The 17,978-nt window shown below is 43.1% G+C and overlaps 1 protein-coding gene across 1 annotated transcript; it reads left to right on the top strand.

The window, feature by feature from the left end:
• Positions 1 to 12,613: 12,613 nt before the first annotated feature.
• LOC311244833 (monocarboxylate transporter 10-like) lies at positions 12,614 to 13,999 on the top strand (the record flags this gene model as incomplete). Its single annotated transcript, XM_084334516.1, has 1 exon — positions 12,614 to 13,999. One exon carries the CDS (start codon positions 12,614 to 12,616, stop codon positions 13,997 to 13,999), a length of 1,386 nt encoding a protein of 461 aa, XP_084190642.1.
• Positions 14,000 to 17,978: the final 3,979 nt, after the last annotated feature.

The raw sequence follows: 17,978 nt of genomic DNA, 5'->3' as shown, positions 1-17,978 counted from the left end.
CACTGGAGGAAAGTAAGCCAGCTCAGCACTGCCCAAATTATATCATCACTATTGCCTGTTTGAAGGATATCATCCTCAAACACATATACACCTACATGCCTTGTAGAATTCCACACATAAGAAAGAAAGATACTGGGATGAATAAAAAATAGGAAATAAAATGTAGAAATGCATGCAATACATAAATAAATATGAATCTCCATATATGAAATAGAACATTTAGATAAGGTGCTACTGAGATGTTTTGGTGAGTTCTTTGTTTTTTTGTGGAAGTAGCCCTTCTTAAAAACATTCACTGATAATTGGTCTGTAGTGGAGTCTACAAGGTCTACATTGCCGGACCATGTAGAATCCGGACCTTGTAGACTGACATAATTCTGTGCATAGTTTAGTCTACACAGGCCATATTTCAAATAATCTAAATCTTACTTCATTCATTCATCTTAAACATTCTTGATTTGGGGGATTGGTAGTTCCCATGAAATCTGAAGTTGTTCAAACGACAACAGCAATCCACCTTGAATTAAATCACACAACCGAGTGAAACCTTGTTGGCTGCGTCACAGTCACGAAAGGGGCTACTTAATTCATTAATCCAATCCACTTTATTTATAGAGTACATTTAAAAACAACAAAGTTTACCAAAGTGCTGTACAAGTCCCACAACATAAGATAAAAAAAAAGTTTAATTTTTAATTTTAAATTTTTCGAAGCTTCGAATTAAAATCGAAGCTCGGCCCCGAAGCTTCGATTGCCAAAAAAAAGCTTTGAAGGTCAGCCCTACACGTCACTGTGGATAAATGGGGCTATCGTGGACAAGGTGAGCAGTTTCAAGTACCTGGGAGTCCACATCACAGAGGACCTGACATGGACAACACACATTCTGTGGTGAAAAAGGCAAAACAGCGCCTCTATCACCTGAGACAGCAGTGGCGGCTCGCCACTAGGGGCGCTCGGGCGCCGCCCCCCCTCAGGCCCCTGGTTATATGAGAGAAGAACAAGAAAAATATTTTTTTTGTTTTTTGTTTTATAGCCCTATAAATAATATAAACATGTTTAAAATGAATAATATTTACTAATTTTAAGTATGTTTGTGTTTCCAATGCACAATATAACGTTAATATATAAAATAAAAAATACTCGTTTTCCTGAACAGGAAGTGACTCACTTTTTTTTTTTTTTATTATTTCTCGCCCCGGGCTAGACGCAATAGCGCTCTGAGTGCGCGTCACTGTTTGATCGCTGTATCCGTCGCAGCCAATCAGTGCGTAACGCGTTGTGCGTTGAAATATGACTATTATGTTGGAATCCGGGCGCGATTTGAAGCGGTCTAGGCAGCAGCGTCAAGAATTTCTGTAGCCGCATTTCGCGGAGACGCTCTCTGATTGGCCGACGTCAGTTTTTTTTTCCGTAGCAGCATTTCGCTGAGACGATCTCTGATTGGCCGAATCCAATTTCTATGTTCCAATTCTAGCTTGGTGGTAGAGATAGTTGTGTTGTTGTGACTGAGATGCGAGCTATTTGTCTTAGAGCGTGACTGCAAGTTCTTTCGACGGTTAAGCTTAGGCACTCTTTCAAAGTTGGTTAAGGTTAGAGTTTGTCTTAGAGCATGGCGATAGAACGCCAGGTAGTTTGCAGTCTGTTCGACGCGGAAATGGACAAAGAAATCAAGTACTGTCTTGTTGTGGTGCTAACAGCTAACAAGCTATATGGCGGATCGGATGCAGTCTGGACAGTGGACAGTGGTCTGGATATACATCATCAACAGCGGATTATACACTTTATCAAGCCCACCACGTTTCAATTAAACAAAGTGAGTTTATGCTGTTGTGAGATGCAGCTATTTGTTGTTATCTCACACAGTACTTTAACAACAACAACAAGGTAGATTTGCAATACTCTGTCTTAGCTGGTGAGTCGCGATCTTTTTCTCTCTCTCTCTCTCTCTCTCTCTCTCTCTCTCTCTCTCTCTCGCTCTCTCTCTCTCTCTCTCTCTCTCGCTCGCTCGCTCGCTCTCTCTCTCTCTCTCTCTCTCTCAGCCACTCAGCTAACGCTTCTCTCTCTCTCTCTCTCTCAGCCACTCAGCTAACGCTTCTCTCTCTCTCTCTCTCTCTCTCTCTCTCTCTCTCTCTCTCTCTCTCTCTCTCTCTCTCTGCGTGTGTTTGGAGACGGAGCGAGTTTTGTTTCTAACTTTTCTATTTATATATTGTGTTTCAAGTTGTGAATTAGACTGTACTTTATTTGACTGGTTGTTGTGTGTTGTTGTAGTAACAGCTGAGCGACTCGTTCATAAGAGCCGATTCATTGCCGTGAGCGTGAGTCGAATCGCTCACGTCTTGCCATGAGTCGGTTGCGTGGTACATGTTTGCAAAATGTTTTAGTATAGCGCCCCTAGTGGAGAAAAATCCAGCAGCCGCCACTGTGAGACAGTAGAGGAAGTTCAGAGTATCGGGGAAGATACTCCACTCCTTTTATTCCGGGGCTGTAGAGAGCATTCTGACTGGAAACATCACTGCCTGGTTTGGAAACAGCACGGCACAGTACAGGAAGGCCCTCCAGAGAGTGGTGCGCTCAGCAGAGCGTACTACAGGTATTGCACTACCACCACTGCAGGACTTATATAACAGGAGGTACAAATCCAGAGCCTGCAGAATAATGAAAGACCCCCACCACCCCAACAACAGCCTGTTCAAGCTGCTGTGGTCAGGCAAGTGCCTACGTACACGCTACGAGAACAGAGAGACTCTGGCTCAGCTTCTTCCCCCAGGCCATCAGAACACTGAACACTGAACCCTCCACTCACAAGTACACATGAGCACACACACACACAACACAAAAGGAAAGAACAGATGTGGTTCTTGTATAGTATAGTTTAGATATAGTAAGTAAAACATAATGACGGAGTTCAAATTGTATATTGTATAATAGTGTACATAGGAACCAGTGCCTTCTCAGGAATTTAGCATGTCTATTTTTATCATGCACATCTTATGTCTTACCTGTTTTTTTTTCTGTGTCTATTTTATTATTGTATTATTGCACAATCGATGCGGGCATGACATTTCACTGTTAGCCTTGGTATGTATGTGACAAATAAACCTCTTGATTCTAGCAACACAACACCGTCACTCATCCACATTATCATCAGTGACCAAATGTATCATATTTGGGCAGTCAGGGAAAGAGCAAGAGCAAAACTCAGTGCAAGTCAAGCCCACTGAAAGACATTGGCATTTGCTGGCATCATTGCAGTTTCCATCTTTACAGTACAGGTGGGTGATGTCTCAAATGTCCTTAGGTGCCGGTGCTTTCTGGAACATCACAGGTTCAATGGTCCCATCTTCTCTGAGCCTCCACCCTCCAGAGAAGAGGCTTGGCCAGATGGCTGTGACACCACACTGCTGTTTGGTACAAGGCTCTCAACACATGTTGCTGGAAGACATCTTCTGTTGGGGGTAGATTTGCAGCTGATGAATCTGTGGTAGATGCTAGTGTGTACGGTACCTCAGCTCATCCAGGTTGGTGCAAGGATGTCCATTCTCCATTTTATTTTGGCCATACAGGAGGAGGGCATACTGTGTTCTCTGAAGAGATTATCTGTGGCCCTGTATTGGTTATATAGTTGCTGACAAAGCTACATAGAGCAGCCTTGTTCCCACTGATCCTCAGGTATTTCCTGGTTAGGAACACTTGATTGTCCTGTGATAATATGTGTTGGTCTGCTGGTTTGGATGGTGCCTCTTCTTTGCCTTTCAAGGTCTTTGATTGAGTGTTGATGGTCATATCTGTCAAACACTATAAAAAATGCAGTTGATGCCTTCCTTTCCCATTAACGTTGCGATCCTTTTCCTTTTGAGTGAGTTAAAAGAAATGGCCAATTTTGAAAGCCTAGAGGAGGCTTTTCCTGTGGCAAGAAAGTATGCCCTCCTTCTGTATGGCCAAAATAAAATGGAGAATGGACGTCCTTGCACCAACCTGTTGCACCAGACCTTGTTATGATAGCCATCCACCCGATCAGCGTATGTGGCTACTGAGGCTAACGCGGTTATTGGTAATCAATCATCAGAAACGACGTCCCCCGCCCCCCCCCCCCCCTTTCATGCATTCATGGTGGACCATCATACCGATCATATGCAGTTTGAGTTTTAACTGTAGCTTCTGTATATCCGAAATACCATTGGATTTAACGTTAGTAGCTTAGCGGCCTGTATCTCGCCTTCCAGGAAATATCCCAGCCGAAATCCCTTATAACGCTATTCAAGACGCTATAAAATGAGAACATATTGATGAAAAAATAATTTCTTTAAGCCATTTTGAAGGGATGGTTTATGGTTTCAATTGACAATGAGAATGGACAGATAGCAATACTATAAAGCATAGATTTAGCTCTACAAACAGCCCCACGGACTATGCAAGTCTGTTTAGAAATGCTGGCCGTTTAGAGTGATTTTAGACGCATCCAAGTGGCTGCGAAAGTGTTAAACTAAACATAGGGAGGTGGTTGGTTTGCCGGTGTGTTGGTAGCAGAGTCGACTCTCGGGTTGAGGCCGGGCCTGACCCCGTCTGCCCGAGAGTGTGCCCCCGCATCTTTCATGACGTCTGCCAATTGTGTCTGCCTCTCCTTTGAACCTCGACCCCGCTGGAGGGGTCGGGTTTGTTGAGGTCATGACATGGTGCACAGCATACCGAACACCCCTTCCGCCGGGTACAGTTCTTACAGTAGACCCTTTAGGTGCCTGTCTAATCCGCAATGCTCCAGGCACAGGTCGAGTTCTGGCCTGTTGCCTGGATTGAGGGATCAACCCCCTTGGGGTTGTCTCCCCGGCACGCCGTCTGGCCCCACAGTATTGTGGGGGGGTAGCCTCTTGGGGCTTACGGCCATGCCAACCTGGACACGCCCAATCTCGTCAGATCTCGGAAACTAAGCAGGTTTGGGAATACCAGGTGCAGTAAGCTGGAGTGCTTCAGGGCGGCGTGCCAAAGGGGGGAAGGGCCTACTCTTGATTTAGGCCCTGTCCGATACGCTGGCGATGTGGGGGGTGGTGTCATCAGTGACCGTCTGGTGGGGTCCCGATGCTACGGCATCGTTGACCTCACCGGGCCCCCTTTTTCGGGGGGTCCTGGCCCTCAAGCTGTTCCTGGGGCTGGGTCCTCCTCCGTGCTCCGCTGCTACGGCCTTGCCACAGGGTTGGTTTCTTGACCTTGAACCCGTGATGTTGGGGACTGTGACGGGGGTGTTTTACTTCCCGTCCGTTCCCTGGTGGCATGTGGGATGCGCGCCTGAGCGGTTGCGGGTCCTTCTGTGTGAAGGTAAGTCCCACGATCTGCTCACCCTGTGCGTTTGAGGTGCTAAACCCTCTTCGCACAGTCGGATCCGATTCCCTCCCGTCCCCCTCCAGGGGGGTCCGGGGGCTCGGGTCCTCCCCGGTTCTGATGGTTGTGGCAACTTGTGGGGTGTAAAAAGTACCCAGAAATTATACTTAAGTGAAAGTATGGGTACCGTCTCAAAATCTGACTCAAGTAAAAGTAAAAGTATCTGGCTAAAAACACACTTGAGTAAAAGTAAAAAAGTCCTACTTTTAAATGTACTTAAGTACTAAAAAGTAAAAGTAAATTTTTTTTGAAAAGGGATAGACCAGGGGTCTCAAACTCATTCCATCGTGGGCCAAGTTTTCATTTTAACTATACATTGCACCAGGTAAGTTAGTTGAAGAGGTGAGCCAATTAGTGAAATCATCAGCTGGTGTTTAGGCAAGGCTGGAATGAAACCAAGCATACACTCTGCCCACAATGGAATGTGTTCTGCGATAGACAAAGCTGAAATGAAAGAACAGAGGACACTTTTTTTGCATTAAAATTATTTAATGCACTTCTCCATTGAAGGTAAACTAACATGGACGGCATTCACATCACAGCATGAATAATATCACAATATTAAAAACAGAATGGTGTATCCTGAATAATATCACAATATTAACCACAGCATACTGGATTATCCTGAATAATATCACAATATTAAAGACAGAATACTAGAGTACCCTGAATAATATCACAATATTAACCACAGCATAATGCGGATTTGACTGTCTATTCTTCTGATAGCAGGTGTTTAATCAAAGATCCCCTGTAAATATCCTAACCCAACCCCCTCCAATGTACAGTCATTTACCTAGTATGGTTTTGTCAATAGTTCAATGTACAATTGTGTTTGTTTGTACAGTGTCTCCTCCCCCCCCCCCTCAATGTACAGTGTTACTTGTTTATACAGTGTGCCCCCCGCCCCCCCCCCCCCCCAACCACCTCCAATGTAAATTACCCAGTATGGTTGTCAATATCCCAATGTACCCAACCCCCCCCCACCCAACCTCCTCCAATGTACAGTTTCTACGTCAAATGTATATACTCCCTTTTCTTGACTCCTTCTGTATCACAAAAAGTACTGTATTTGCAAATCTGGTATGTCATAAATGTATAGATGTAGCAGTACTGACTATCTGTATGTCATGTATGTCATATATGTCTATATGAATTGAAAATGGGGGACCCTGATGGAAACAAGACAAACGTCTTTCTCAGGTCTGCATCCCCTTAACAATTGTATGTATTGAGCCGTACTGTATTGTACCCATTCTGCAATCTGTTAAATAAAGTTTTCATTCATTCATTCATTCATTTCTAGTGTTGCACAAGGACCAATCAGCATGGGTATGGGCGGGTTCATTTTCCATTGATGGGGATTTGATTGGCTGTTTACTTGCACCTCGCAGGATTAATAACGTTAACGTTAGTTCGGCCAGATAAACAATTAAAATATACTAATTAAAATGGTTGGACCTGTGAGATTTGTACTTTGTAGGTCTGCATTCTAAATGTAAGGAGTAAAAAGTATGTTTTTTTTCTCTGAAATGTAATAGAGTAAAAGTACAAAGTATACAAACCTAATAATACTCAAGTAAAGTACAAATCCCCCAAAACAGTACTTAAGTATTGTAACAAAGTACAATTACTCAAGTACTTTACACCCCTGGTGGTGACGGGTGAGAAGACTTACACACAATCCTCAGAATCAGACCATGGATTCTATACTACCAGATGACAGGTGCCCCTAGTTGACAGGTGACTGTCTCTGGTGGTCGATGGATTCAGAATACAGTGTCCAGGTCTGGGTGGTCAAAGGTGGATTCATACACAGTGTCCAGGTGAAAAATATATTTCTCCAAGCTCTTCACCAGGCTGGAAAGATAGAATCACAAAACACAAAAACCAGTATCTTGCAGAAAAATCATGTCCTTATACAAACTTATTAAAAAACAAACACATTTAGACAAAACTCTTTCAGTAGAGCGAGCATGAACAGATAACATGTGGCCTACATGTGACAAAACAAAACATGACGCTTGGCTGCTATAGGCCTCCTTGACACCACATTCCAATCCATCATAGTGATCAAAACAAAATCATCCCAATACCCTCAATACTCAATTTGCAAAGACATCTTCATTCTGACAGTAATAGACTCCAAACAAAGTTCAGTATATGAGTCATTCCACCAACCCAGTCCGATTTGGACTTTGGGATTTTTTTTTTTACCAAGAGGTATTACTTTTCTGAACACCCCTCAACATGAATGACATATTTAACTTCCAGAAAAATATATTTTCCCATCTCAGGCATGAAATCTCTATTATTTTGGTCATTATTGTATGATATGGACACCATTATTCTTCAACCCCGTTACGGACACTCTGGAAGCTCTCTGAATAAGATTAAAACATGTATTTGTGCTAAAGTCAACATTTCTATAATAATTAGATGTCCTTCACACCATTTCTATAATTGCTCGTCTAAAAATTTCGTAAAATCCAACACTTTTGCTATTCTGAACCCTGAAATTTAACTATTATTGTATAACTTCAAAATCAGTGTTAAAATCACAACCCCGTTACAATCTCACAACCCTGTTACATTCAAACTTTACATTCAAACGTAACAGGGTTGTGATTTTTTGCACAAAATGGTTGCTACTCCACATGTGGTGAATACCAGGAGAGCACATGGCATGCATGATATTAAGAAAGCATTTAAATTTTTTTAATAACAAAGATCATATTCACAAGTAATAATTTGCTATATTTTTTTCAAGTAACGGTGTTGAGTAATTATGCTTGACTACCATAATATTACATGATTTTTCAACTTTACATATTATCCAAACGAGGACCACATGTACTTTACATATTATGGAATACATGTCAATCAATCAATCAATCAATCGCGTACCCCTTAGTTAGCTGCATGTTAGCTCCATGTTAGCTCAGTTAGCTCATGTTAGCTCAGCAGTTAGCTCATGTTAGCTCAGTAGTTAGCTTCATGTTAGCTCCATGTTAGCTCAGCAGTTAGCTCGTTAGCTCAGTAGTTAGCTCCATGTTAGCTCAGTAGTTAGCTCAGTTAGCTCAGCAGTTAGCTTCATGTTAGCTCAGTAGTTAGCTTCATGTTAGCTCAGTAGTTATCAATCAATCAATCAATTGTAGCGCTGGTATAAAGGAGTCGGAGGCGGTGTATCGAAGTTGAACCTAATTCCTTTATTCAACAGCAGCATAACAACAATGTCAACGTAGTCGAATCGATAGGTAGAATGCTCGAGGCAGGAAGTGCTACACACAATATCGTCCGGGGGGAACTACTATTCCCAACAGTTCTGTGTGAATTATGTACAGTCACTACACAATCAATCATGTACCTCTTGCACGGCTGCGGCGCGGCGGCTGGCGTGGCTGAATAACAGTAGCAGTGATCGCCTGCTGCGTCCATCGCGTGTATATATATACCGTATTAATATTAATAGCCTCCATCGAAGGGAAGAATGGGCAGACAACGCCTGTCTCCCTCACAGGATGACGTTGCCAGAGATGACCTATCAAGTCATCAGGGACAGGTGCAGGCAGAGGCTGCGGCAACGCCACGCCATTAGCGACAGCATCCCCCATGGAGGGACTCTCAGTTTGGCAGAGCGTATATCACGGTACATGAACACAGGTTTGCCAGAGCGAAAAGCAAACAAAAGCATAGTGTGTTACGTTATAAGCATAGCGAATAGAGACGTATCATTGGTGCGTTTTAGTTTTGGAAGGATAATTTCTGATTGGGTTTGGCTTTATATGGTCATTTGGAAGACGGAAGAGATATGCTTTTGAAGCGGTGCAAACGGGGCCCATCGCAGGAAGACTGCGACCTTGGTGGTGTAGCTACTTCATCAAGCCTGCATATGAATCCTGATTATGATGAATAGCGAGCATGACTTCACAACTGACCTTGGTGTCTGGGAGAAATTAGGAGAACTATGAAATTACACTCACAAGTGTAACAGAGTATTTTCTGTTTCCCAAATAATTCTTATCAAACTGGTGAACTACACGCCTGTAGCCCCTAAAGCTGCTAAAATACACATTTTGTTCACTGTTTTGTTTCTAGAAGTAGAGCAGGTTGGAAACCCTAAGTATTACTCTTATAAAGAAAATAAATACTCTCCTCAAAACTAAGACTTCTCCCCAAGCAGAAACAATTTATGAGTAACGCATACCTACTCCCAATATGGGCGGTAAGTGTGTACACAAAGTTAAAACACAGATATACACATTCTCTCCTCAAGTAGATAATGTTTTTTTGGGTTATCAATGAATACAAATGTTTACATGTATTAACTCTAGAATTGCCACAGTTATCTACAATAGCAACGATAAAAAAGTGCCAACCACATATTATTATAATAATTCATCCAGTTTTCTTTTAAGTGTTTTGGTTAATCAGAGTGTTTAGGGATGCTCGATATTAGCTTTTTTACCGATACCGATATACCGATATTGTCCAACTCTTAATTTCCGATACCGATATATGCAGGGTCCCCCCCCCCCCCCCCCAAAAAATGAATAATTTCAGGTAATTAACATTACATATCTCTTGTCGTGTAATTAACACAACATTATGCATACTTTGACAATAAATAAAATAATAATTTGTTCTTACTTGCTTGCCTGGGTAAATAAAGGTTAAATAAATGTAAAAAAAATTATAATAATTTGAAAACCGATACCGATATTTTCCGATATCACATTTTTATGCCAATATCGGCCGATAATATCGGTAGGCCGATAATATCGGACATACTGTGTTTACCAATCGTATATTATCATTTTTTTTATTCTTGATTACATCACTAACAAAATAATAAAAGAAAAAATACTAATTTAATCAGATTAATCACTTTATTCAAATTGAGGATTTGATATGAGGATACAAAAAAAAAATTATAAAAATAAACAAGAATAATTTTTTGTATGCATTTGTTTTTGTGAACAAATTTTTTAAAAGAAATTTTGACATGACATAAAACTAGACACACAAGCATTAACAGTAAATATCCACAATAAATCACAGGACTATACATTCCAGTATTTGAATCAATATAAATGTAGTTTACGAGATATATACATAATACTTGCAATACAATAGTATTTTATTAATTTTTTTTTATTAAAAACGAAGGTTCGAACGTCCGTTCGAAAAACCCTGACGAAGTTTGAATCACTTTATTCAAATTGAGGATTTAGTTTTTGAGGATATATAATAATAATAAAAGAAAAATTATAATCTTTTAATTTTTTATTAATTTTTTTTTATTAAAAACAAAGGTTCGAACGTCCGTTCGAAGAACCCTGACGAAGTTTGAATCCCAAAAACAGGCTTCGGGGACAGCCTTACCAAACATATTATTTATATTATTCAAATGACACTCAAACATGTTCCGTTGTGATGTCACAGATGATGTCATAATAGAACATTCTAGAACATTTGTGATGTCACAGTATGATGTCATAAAAAATATCCTTTTATTGATCCAACCTATACTGCAAAACACATATTACACGCTGAGGCTCCACAATGACTGGGATCATCTCCGGTTGAGAAGTAAAATGTGGATTCCGGAAAAAAAAATTCTCATCCATTTCATTTTCATCCGCTGTGGCTTGCTTGGCGCTGCCCATGGTGCTGAACTAAACAACAGAGAGGCCATTGAAAAATCAAATTTCTCTCTGGAAAACTCCAACATTTTGGGAAATTTGCTTATTTAACATCTTCCCTGGAGTTAGACAAGAAGATACATACCTTTTTTGTCTCTGTGCATGCATTAGGCTTAGGGAACAGCCGCTCCGTTAGCGTAGCTTAGCTTCATCACTGGAAGTGGGGCAGAGTTGTAGCCTCAAGTTCCCTACAGTCACGAAATACACTCCAAATACAACTCCAAAACGTTCCTGTAAACATGTTGTGACCTGTGTATTTACCATGTGGAGAAATAAAAAATTATTGAATTAGACAATTACGTTTTCTAAGCAAATATACTCTGAACAATTTTTTGCCTAACCACTCCTCTTTGGTCGCAGTCAGTGATTTCAACGTGAAGCCGTGTTTGTTGACATTCTCATTCATTCAAAGGATCCGAACCGATTGAAGTTTATGGATACCATGACTTAAAATCCTCTTACCTTGATGATTAAAAGCCTCCCCAATTTAGAAAACAGTATTCCAATGGCTGGTCTTGATAGGCTGCTAGCTAACGGAGCTAACCAACAAACACAGAACCGGGCAGACACTAAAGCAAATAACGAGAGCAATGACTTCCTATCTGGGGGGTTTCAAAATAAAAGAGCAACGTCTATAGCAGTGGTTCCCAAAGTCGGGGTCGTGACCCAAAGGTGGGCCGCGAGCAGCCACGGGAGGGCCGCGAGATGATTAAAAAAAATAAAAAATAAAATCCAAAAACCCCCCTTTATTTTTTTTCAGGCCACTGAACTTAGAAGCAGGCCAGGACAGTGTTTCTAGTTGTATTCTAAAATTCTATTCTATTGTATTCTAAAATGTGACTATATGGTTTTATATTAACTTAATAAATAAACAAAAACGAAAAATCTACTTATTTCAACAAACATTTCAAACTAAATAACAGATTATGCACATAAAACGCTGAAAACAACCGAAGCAATAATAGTATTTTAATGAGGCTATTATTATTATCATTATTATTTTGCAACAAGTTAGCCCTCTCATAAATAGCACATATAAATGAATAACTAACTTGAACTAACTTAATAGGATTGAAGTGATATTTGGCTTAAAAAATCGGTCGGCAGGCAAAAAAAAAAGAAAAAAAAGCCTGACGATGTGCATTGGGCCGCGGCTCTCTGATGCCTTATTTTCTGGGTCCCGGCCTGAAAAGTTTGGGAACCCCTGGTCTATAGCCTCAGAATACGTTTATTTTGTACATTATCTAACGTTAACACAAACCTAAACTAACTTTAGGTTAGTTGTAACGTTAGTTTAGGTTCGTGTTAACGTTAGATAATGTACAAAATAAACGCTTTGCTCCGATACTATGGATGTATGTTGTTATTGTTTGAGCTGTGATTTATTGTTTCATGTATGTGTTTCACAGTTCTCACGGTTCGGATTGAAATAAATCCAATCAGTAATATCAAGAACGTGTTGCTGTCATCATTGCAAGTAGAGGGAGTTACAGTGAGAACTTACCTGCTCCAGAAGACAGCACTAGAGAGCAGTGATGGACGAGACGCGCCTAGAAGAAGAGACGGAGGAGAAGAAGGAGAATGGTGGTGAAACCAAGGTACCCGTCCGGGAGCCGGCCACTGGGGCTCCTGAGAAGGCAGCAGAGTTCGTGCCCCCCGAGGGAGGCTGGGGCTGGGTCGTCATGCTGGCTGCCATGTGGTGTGACGGCTCGGTGTTTATGATACAAAACACCTTTGGCATCCTTTTCTTGTCTCTCATCAAAGAATTCGGCACCGAAGATGATGCCAACCAGCGATCCAGAACAGCCTTGGTGGGCTCTCTCTCCATGGGCATGATCTTGTTCTGCTCTCCCATCGCCAGTGTGTTCACAGACATCCTGGGCTGCAGAGTGACAGCAGTGGGCGGGGCCGCCGTGGCCCTGGTGGGCCTCCTGGCCAGCTCCTTTGTCAAGTCCCTTGGTGCCCTGTACTTCACCTATGGCATCGTGTTCGGCTGCGGCTGCTCCTTTGCCTACCAGCCCAGCCTGGTGATCCTCCCCCACTACTTCAAGAAGAACCTGGGCCTAGTGAGCGGCATCGTGGCGACCGGCGGCAACGTGTTCACCATCACGGTGGCCTTCCTGCTCCCCCTCCTGCTGGACAGCGTGGGTCTCCAGAACACCATGCGTGTCCTCAGCATCTTCCTGTTCGTGCTCATGCTGGCCGGGTTCACCTACACGCCCCTGCGGCCCAACAAGCCCATCGGTGAGATCTTCAACTTCCGCAACATCTGGAGGTCCCTGGGATACCGCATCTGGGTGTTCGGCATACGCGCCGCCCTCTTCGGCTACTTTGTGCCTTACGTTCACCTGATGAAACACGTGGAGGACAAGGAGGTTCTTCTCATGTGTATCGGCATAACGTCCACAGTGGGCAACCTCATCTTCGGCAGGGTGGCAGACTACGTCCAGGGTGTCAACAAAGTCTATCTACTGGTGTCCTCCTTGTTCGTGATGGGCCTGATGTCCATGATGATCCCCCTCTGTCACGTCTTTGGCGGCCTGATCGCCGTGTGCCTGCTGGAGGGGCTGTTCAACGGCTGCTTGAGCGGCATCATGGCGCCCATCACCTTTGAGTTGCTGGACTCCGATGACTTTTCACAGGCCATCGGCTTCATGGTCGGCATAATGTCCGTGCGGGGGTCCGTGGGACCTCTCATCGCAGGTTACCTGGGAGACTACGACGTGGCCTTCTACCTGGCAGGTATACCCGGATATCGGAGGAGCCGTGCTGTGATACCCTGGGTGGAGGCGAGGCGCAAGAGGAGTGAGAAGGAGGAGGCTCTCAAGAAAGGAGAGGAGACGACCCAGGAAATGCTAGACTACGAGAAGCCTCAGGGAGACGCACCTTTCAAGGGCGGAGACCCCAAATCTGTCTTATAGGCCAGCGGTTCTCAACTAGGGTGCCGCAGAGAGCTGCCAGGGGTGCCTTGAGATTATTATTATTATTATTTTTTTTTATTATTTTTGGATTACAGAAAATTATCATTAAAGTGCTATCTGTTGCAGCTGCACTGTTTCCCATGAAAATACCATATTTGGATAAGTTTGACCATTTCTCAAAATCTGAAAATCATTATTTAATAAAACACAGAAAAGGGTCACCAAGTTACTCTGGATAAAAAAAAACTTTACAGACAACATTGAGACAAAGCTTCCTGACACATCTCCATCCAAACTCTTGGAAGAACTCATCCTGGAGAGCTAGTTTGAGTGTGGTGCTGAGTACCAAGTATCTCATGATGCAGCAGTTAAGGTGTTGATACCATTCAGCACCACATATCTGTGTGAAGCTGGCTTTTCATCCATGACAGCTCTGAAAACAAAATATAAGGCCAAGTTGAGCCTTGAGGATGACAAGCGTGTTGCCTTGTCAAAGATCTCCTAAAATCCACGATCAGCTATTTGGTTTTACCAATGTTCAGGAGTAGGCTGTTATCCCGGCACCAGCGTGCCAGTTCCTCAATCTCCTCCCGATAGGCCTTCTCGTCATTGTTAGAGATCAGCCCCACCACCACCATGTGTCGTCCGCAAACATCACTATGTAGTTGGAGCTGAACCTGACCACACAGTCATGTGTACAGTGAATACAGCAAGGGGCTCAGAATGCAGTAGATTGAAATAAAGGTGTTCTATTTCAATTTCAACCTGATTCAATTGGATCTTTGTTTCCATATGAAGTATCATAAAATGTATCATATGAAATGTATAATTTATTAAATGTATCATAAATATATTAACATTATAGACCAGAACATTACCTCAAGTGACTTTACTTTGCAGTAACATTGGATTTGTCAACATGCTTCTCACCACTGATAATGGGCTTTGGACTAAAGACTTCATTATGTCAATGTTTAATTTTCTTTCATTTAGGACACCTCATACATTTACTGATGTAACTCCCTGACCATGCATGCTATATATACACATGTGTGGTATTGCTGAATTCAGCACAACCACACCTTTCCGAAGAAGCCATCATCTGTGTTTCTATGACAATCCATGGCAGAGCTACTACAAAGTAAGTGAGAACATTCTGCATAGATATTCCTTTTTTACATTTCTGCTTATTTTAAGTATGTGTACATAGGTATATATTTCCTACATGCATAAAGATATTCACATCCAGGTTTTTCTATTAGGTTAAACAACTGTCTGACTGCTAGCATATCAAGTTTGAAAGCTATTGGAGCTTGTATTATTAATCTACATGAGTTTATATGTCTCAACTCCCATACGACCAGGCTATATTTTGGTTATTTTTTCCTTTGGGGGTGTATAACAATATCTATCAATTTAACTAGTTTTGCAGTAAAATATTTTTATACAAGAATCCATTTCATATATGGGAGACCTTAGAGATGAGGAAAAACATGCTTGTGTTTTGTTCTACCTCCGGTAGGGGTATCTCAACATTTTGGGGGCATTGTCACTAGGCTATCAGGGGTCAGCAACCTTTACTATCAAAAGAGCCAATTTTCCCCCGTCCCACAAAATAAAATGCTCAGGGAGCCGCACAACATATTTACCCTTAAAATGAAGATAACACAGTGTATAACGTTTTATATATCCCCAAGCATACCCCACATTTAGCATAAAACGCCTGACAATTGCATACCCAAAGTAATTTGCGATTTATTATACTTTATACTTATAGCACACAGTTTGTTGCATTACTGGGATTATAAAGCAACAAAAAGAAAAAAAATTACTTTTTAATTGCTGTTTTTACCTGTTTTTACCAAAGGAAAACCTCAAACTCTTATGAAGAGGAGAAAAACAACTGGCTGTGTAGACCTATTTTTTAATAAAACACAGACGAGGAGACAAAACACTGGTGTCTGTAGACCGACTTTGAAATAAAACCCTGAACTATTCAGGTATATTTGAGTCCTTCCCTTATTTGTGGAACATTTATAAAATAGAAAGTAAACCTCAAACTCTTATGAAGAGGAGAAAAACAACTGGCTGTGGAACTGGTTGTGGAACATTTATAAAATAGAAATTGTCCACTTTGAAAAAAGAATACCATGTGTAGACCTACTTTGAAATAACACACAGAAAAGGAGAAAAAACACTGGCATCTGTAGACCTACTTTGAAATAAAACCCTGAACTATGCAGCTCTATTAGAGTCCTTCCCTTATTTGTGGAAAATCTATAAAATAAAAAGTAACATTTTCATTGTTCGCAAATTTCTCACCACATATCAGGCATACAGGTAAGCCTTTTGTTGACTAAATATCTTAGTTGATGAAATATTTTTTCATTTCAGTGTCACAGTATGACATCGATCTCAAAAAAAAAAAAAAAAAAAAAAGAGTAATTTTTTTTTTTTTTTGGGGCAGGGAGCCACAGCTGATTGGCTAAAGAGCGGCCGACCCCTGCCCTAACTGCTCCCGATGAGCAGATTGGCACCTTGCACGGTTGCCTCCACCGTCTGTGTGTGAGTGAATGGGTAAAATGTGAGGAACAAATTGTTTACAAAAGATCCCCTGTATCGCTCAGCGAGACGAGACGTCCACTGTGGCTGCTACTCTGTCCTGTCAGGGTGTAATGGAGAGGGTGGCTGCTCCTCTGTCCTGTCAGGGTGTGATGGAGAGGGTGGCTGCTCCTCTGCTCTGTCAGGGTGTGATGGAGAGGGTGGCTGCTACTCTGTCCTGTCAGGGTGTAATGGAGAGGGTGGCTGCTCCTCTGTCCTGTCAGGGTGTGATGGAGAGGGTGGCTGCTCCTCTGCTCTGTCAGGGTGTGATGGAGAGGGTGGCTGCTCCTCTCTCCTGCCAGGGTGTGATGGAGAGTGTGGCTGCTCCTCTGTCCTGTCAGGGTGTGATGGAGAGGGTGGCTGCTCCTCTGCTCTGTCAGGGTGTGATGGAGAGGGTGGCTGCTCCTCTCTCCTGCCAGGGTGTGATGGAGAGTGTGGCTGCTCCTCTGTCCTGCCAGGGTGTGATGGAGAGGGTGGCTGCTCCTCTGTCCTGTCAGGGTGTGATGGAGAGGGTGGCTGCTCCTCTGCCCTGCCAGGGTGTGATGGAGAGGGTGGCTGCTCCTCTGTCCTGTCAGGGTGTGATGGAGAGGGTGGCTGCTCCTCTGCTCTGTCAGGGTGTGATGGAGAGGGTGGCTGCTCCTCTCTCCTGCCAGGGTGTGATGGAGAGTGTGGCTGCTCCTCTGTCCTGTCAGGGTGTGATGGAGAGGGTGGCTGCTCCTCTGTCCTGTCAGGGTGTGATGGAGAGGGTGGCTGCTCCTCTGTCCTGCCAGGGTGTGATGGAGAGGGTGGCTGCTCCTCTGTCCTGCCAGAGTGTGATGGAGAGGGTGGCTGCTCCTCTGTCCTGTCAGGGTGTGATGGAGAGGGTGGCTGCTCCTCTGCTCTGCCAGGGTGTGATGGAGAGGGTGGCTGCTACTCTGTCCTGCCAGGGTGTGATGGAGAGGGTGGCTGCTCCTCTGTCCTGCCAGGGTGTGATGGAGAGGGTGGCTGCTCCTCTGCCCTGCCAGGGTGTGATGGAGAGGGTGGCTGCTCCTCTCTCCTGCCAGGGTGTGATGGAGAGTGTGGCTGCTCCTCTGTCCTGCCAGGGTGTGATGGAGAGGGTGGCTGCTCCTGTAGTAGAGTATAGGTAGTACAGGTAGTACACGCAGTACTAGGAGGAGACAGTGAGAGGTGTTCTAGGTGGGGACAGTGAGTTGTACTAGGAGGGGACAGTGAGAGGTGTTCTAGGAGGGGACAGTGCGAGTTGTTCTAGGAGGGGACAGTGAGAGTTGTTCTAGGAGGGGACAGTGAGAGTTGTTCTAGGAGGGGACAGTGAGAGTTGTTCTAGGAGGGGACAGTGAGAGTTAGGAGGAAGGGACAGTGAGAGTTGTTCTAGGAGGGG

The sequence above is a fragment of the Notolepis coatsorum genome (genome assembly GCF_963971535.1).
Source record: "Notolepis coatsorum genome assembly, chromosome: 18".
In the NCBI taxonomy this organism is placed as follows: Eukaryota; Metazoa; Chordata; class Actinopteri; order Aulopiformes; family Paralepididae; genus Notolepis; species Notolepis coatsorum.
Note: the sequence above shows the minus strand (reverse complement) of the source record. Positions and strands in the feature narration are given on the sequence as shown.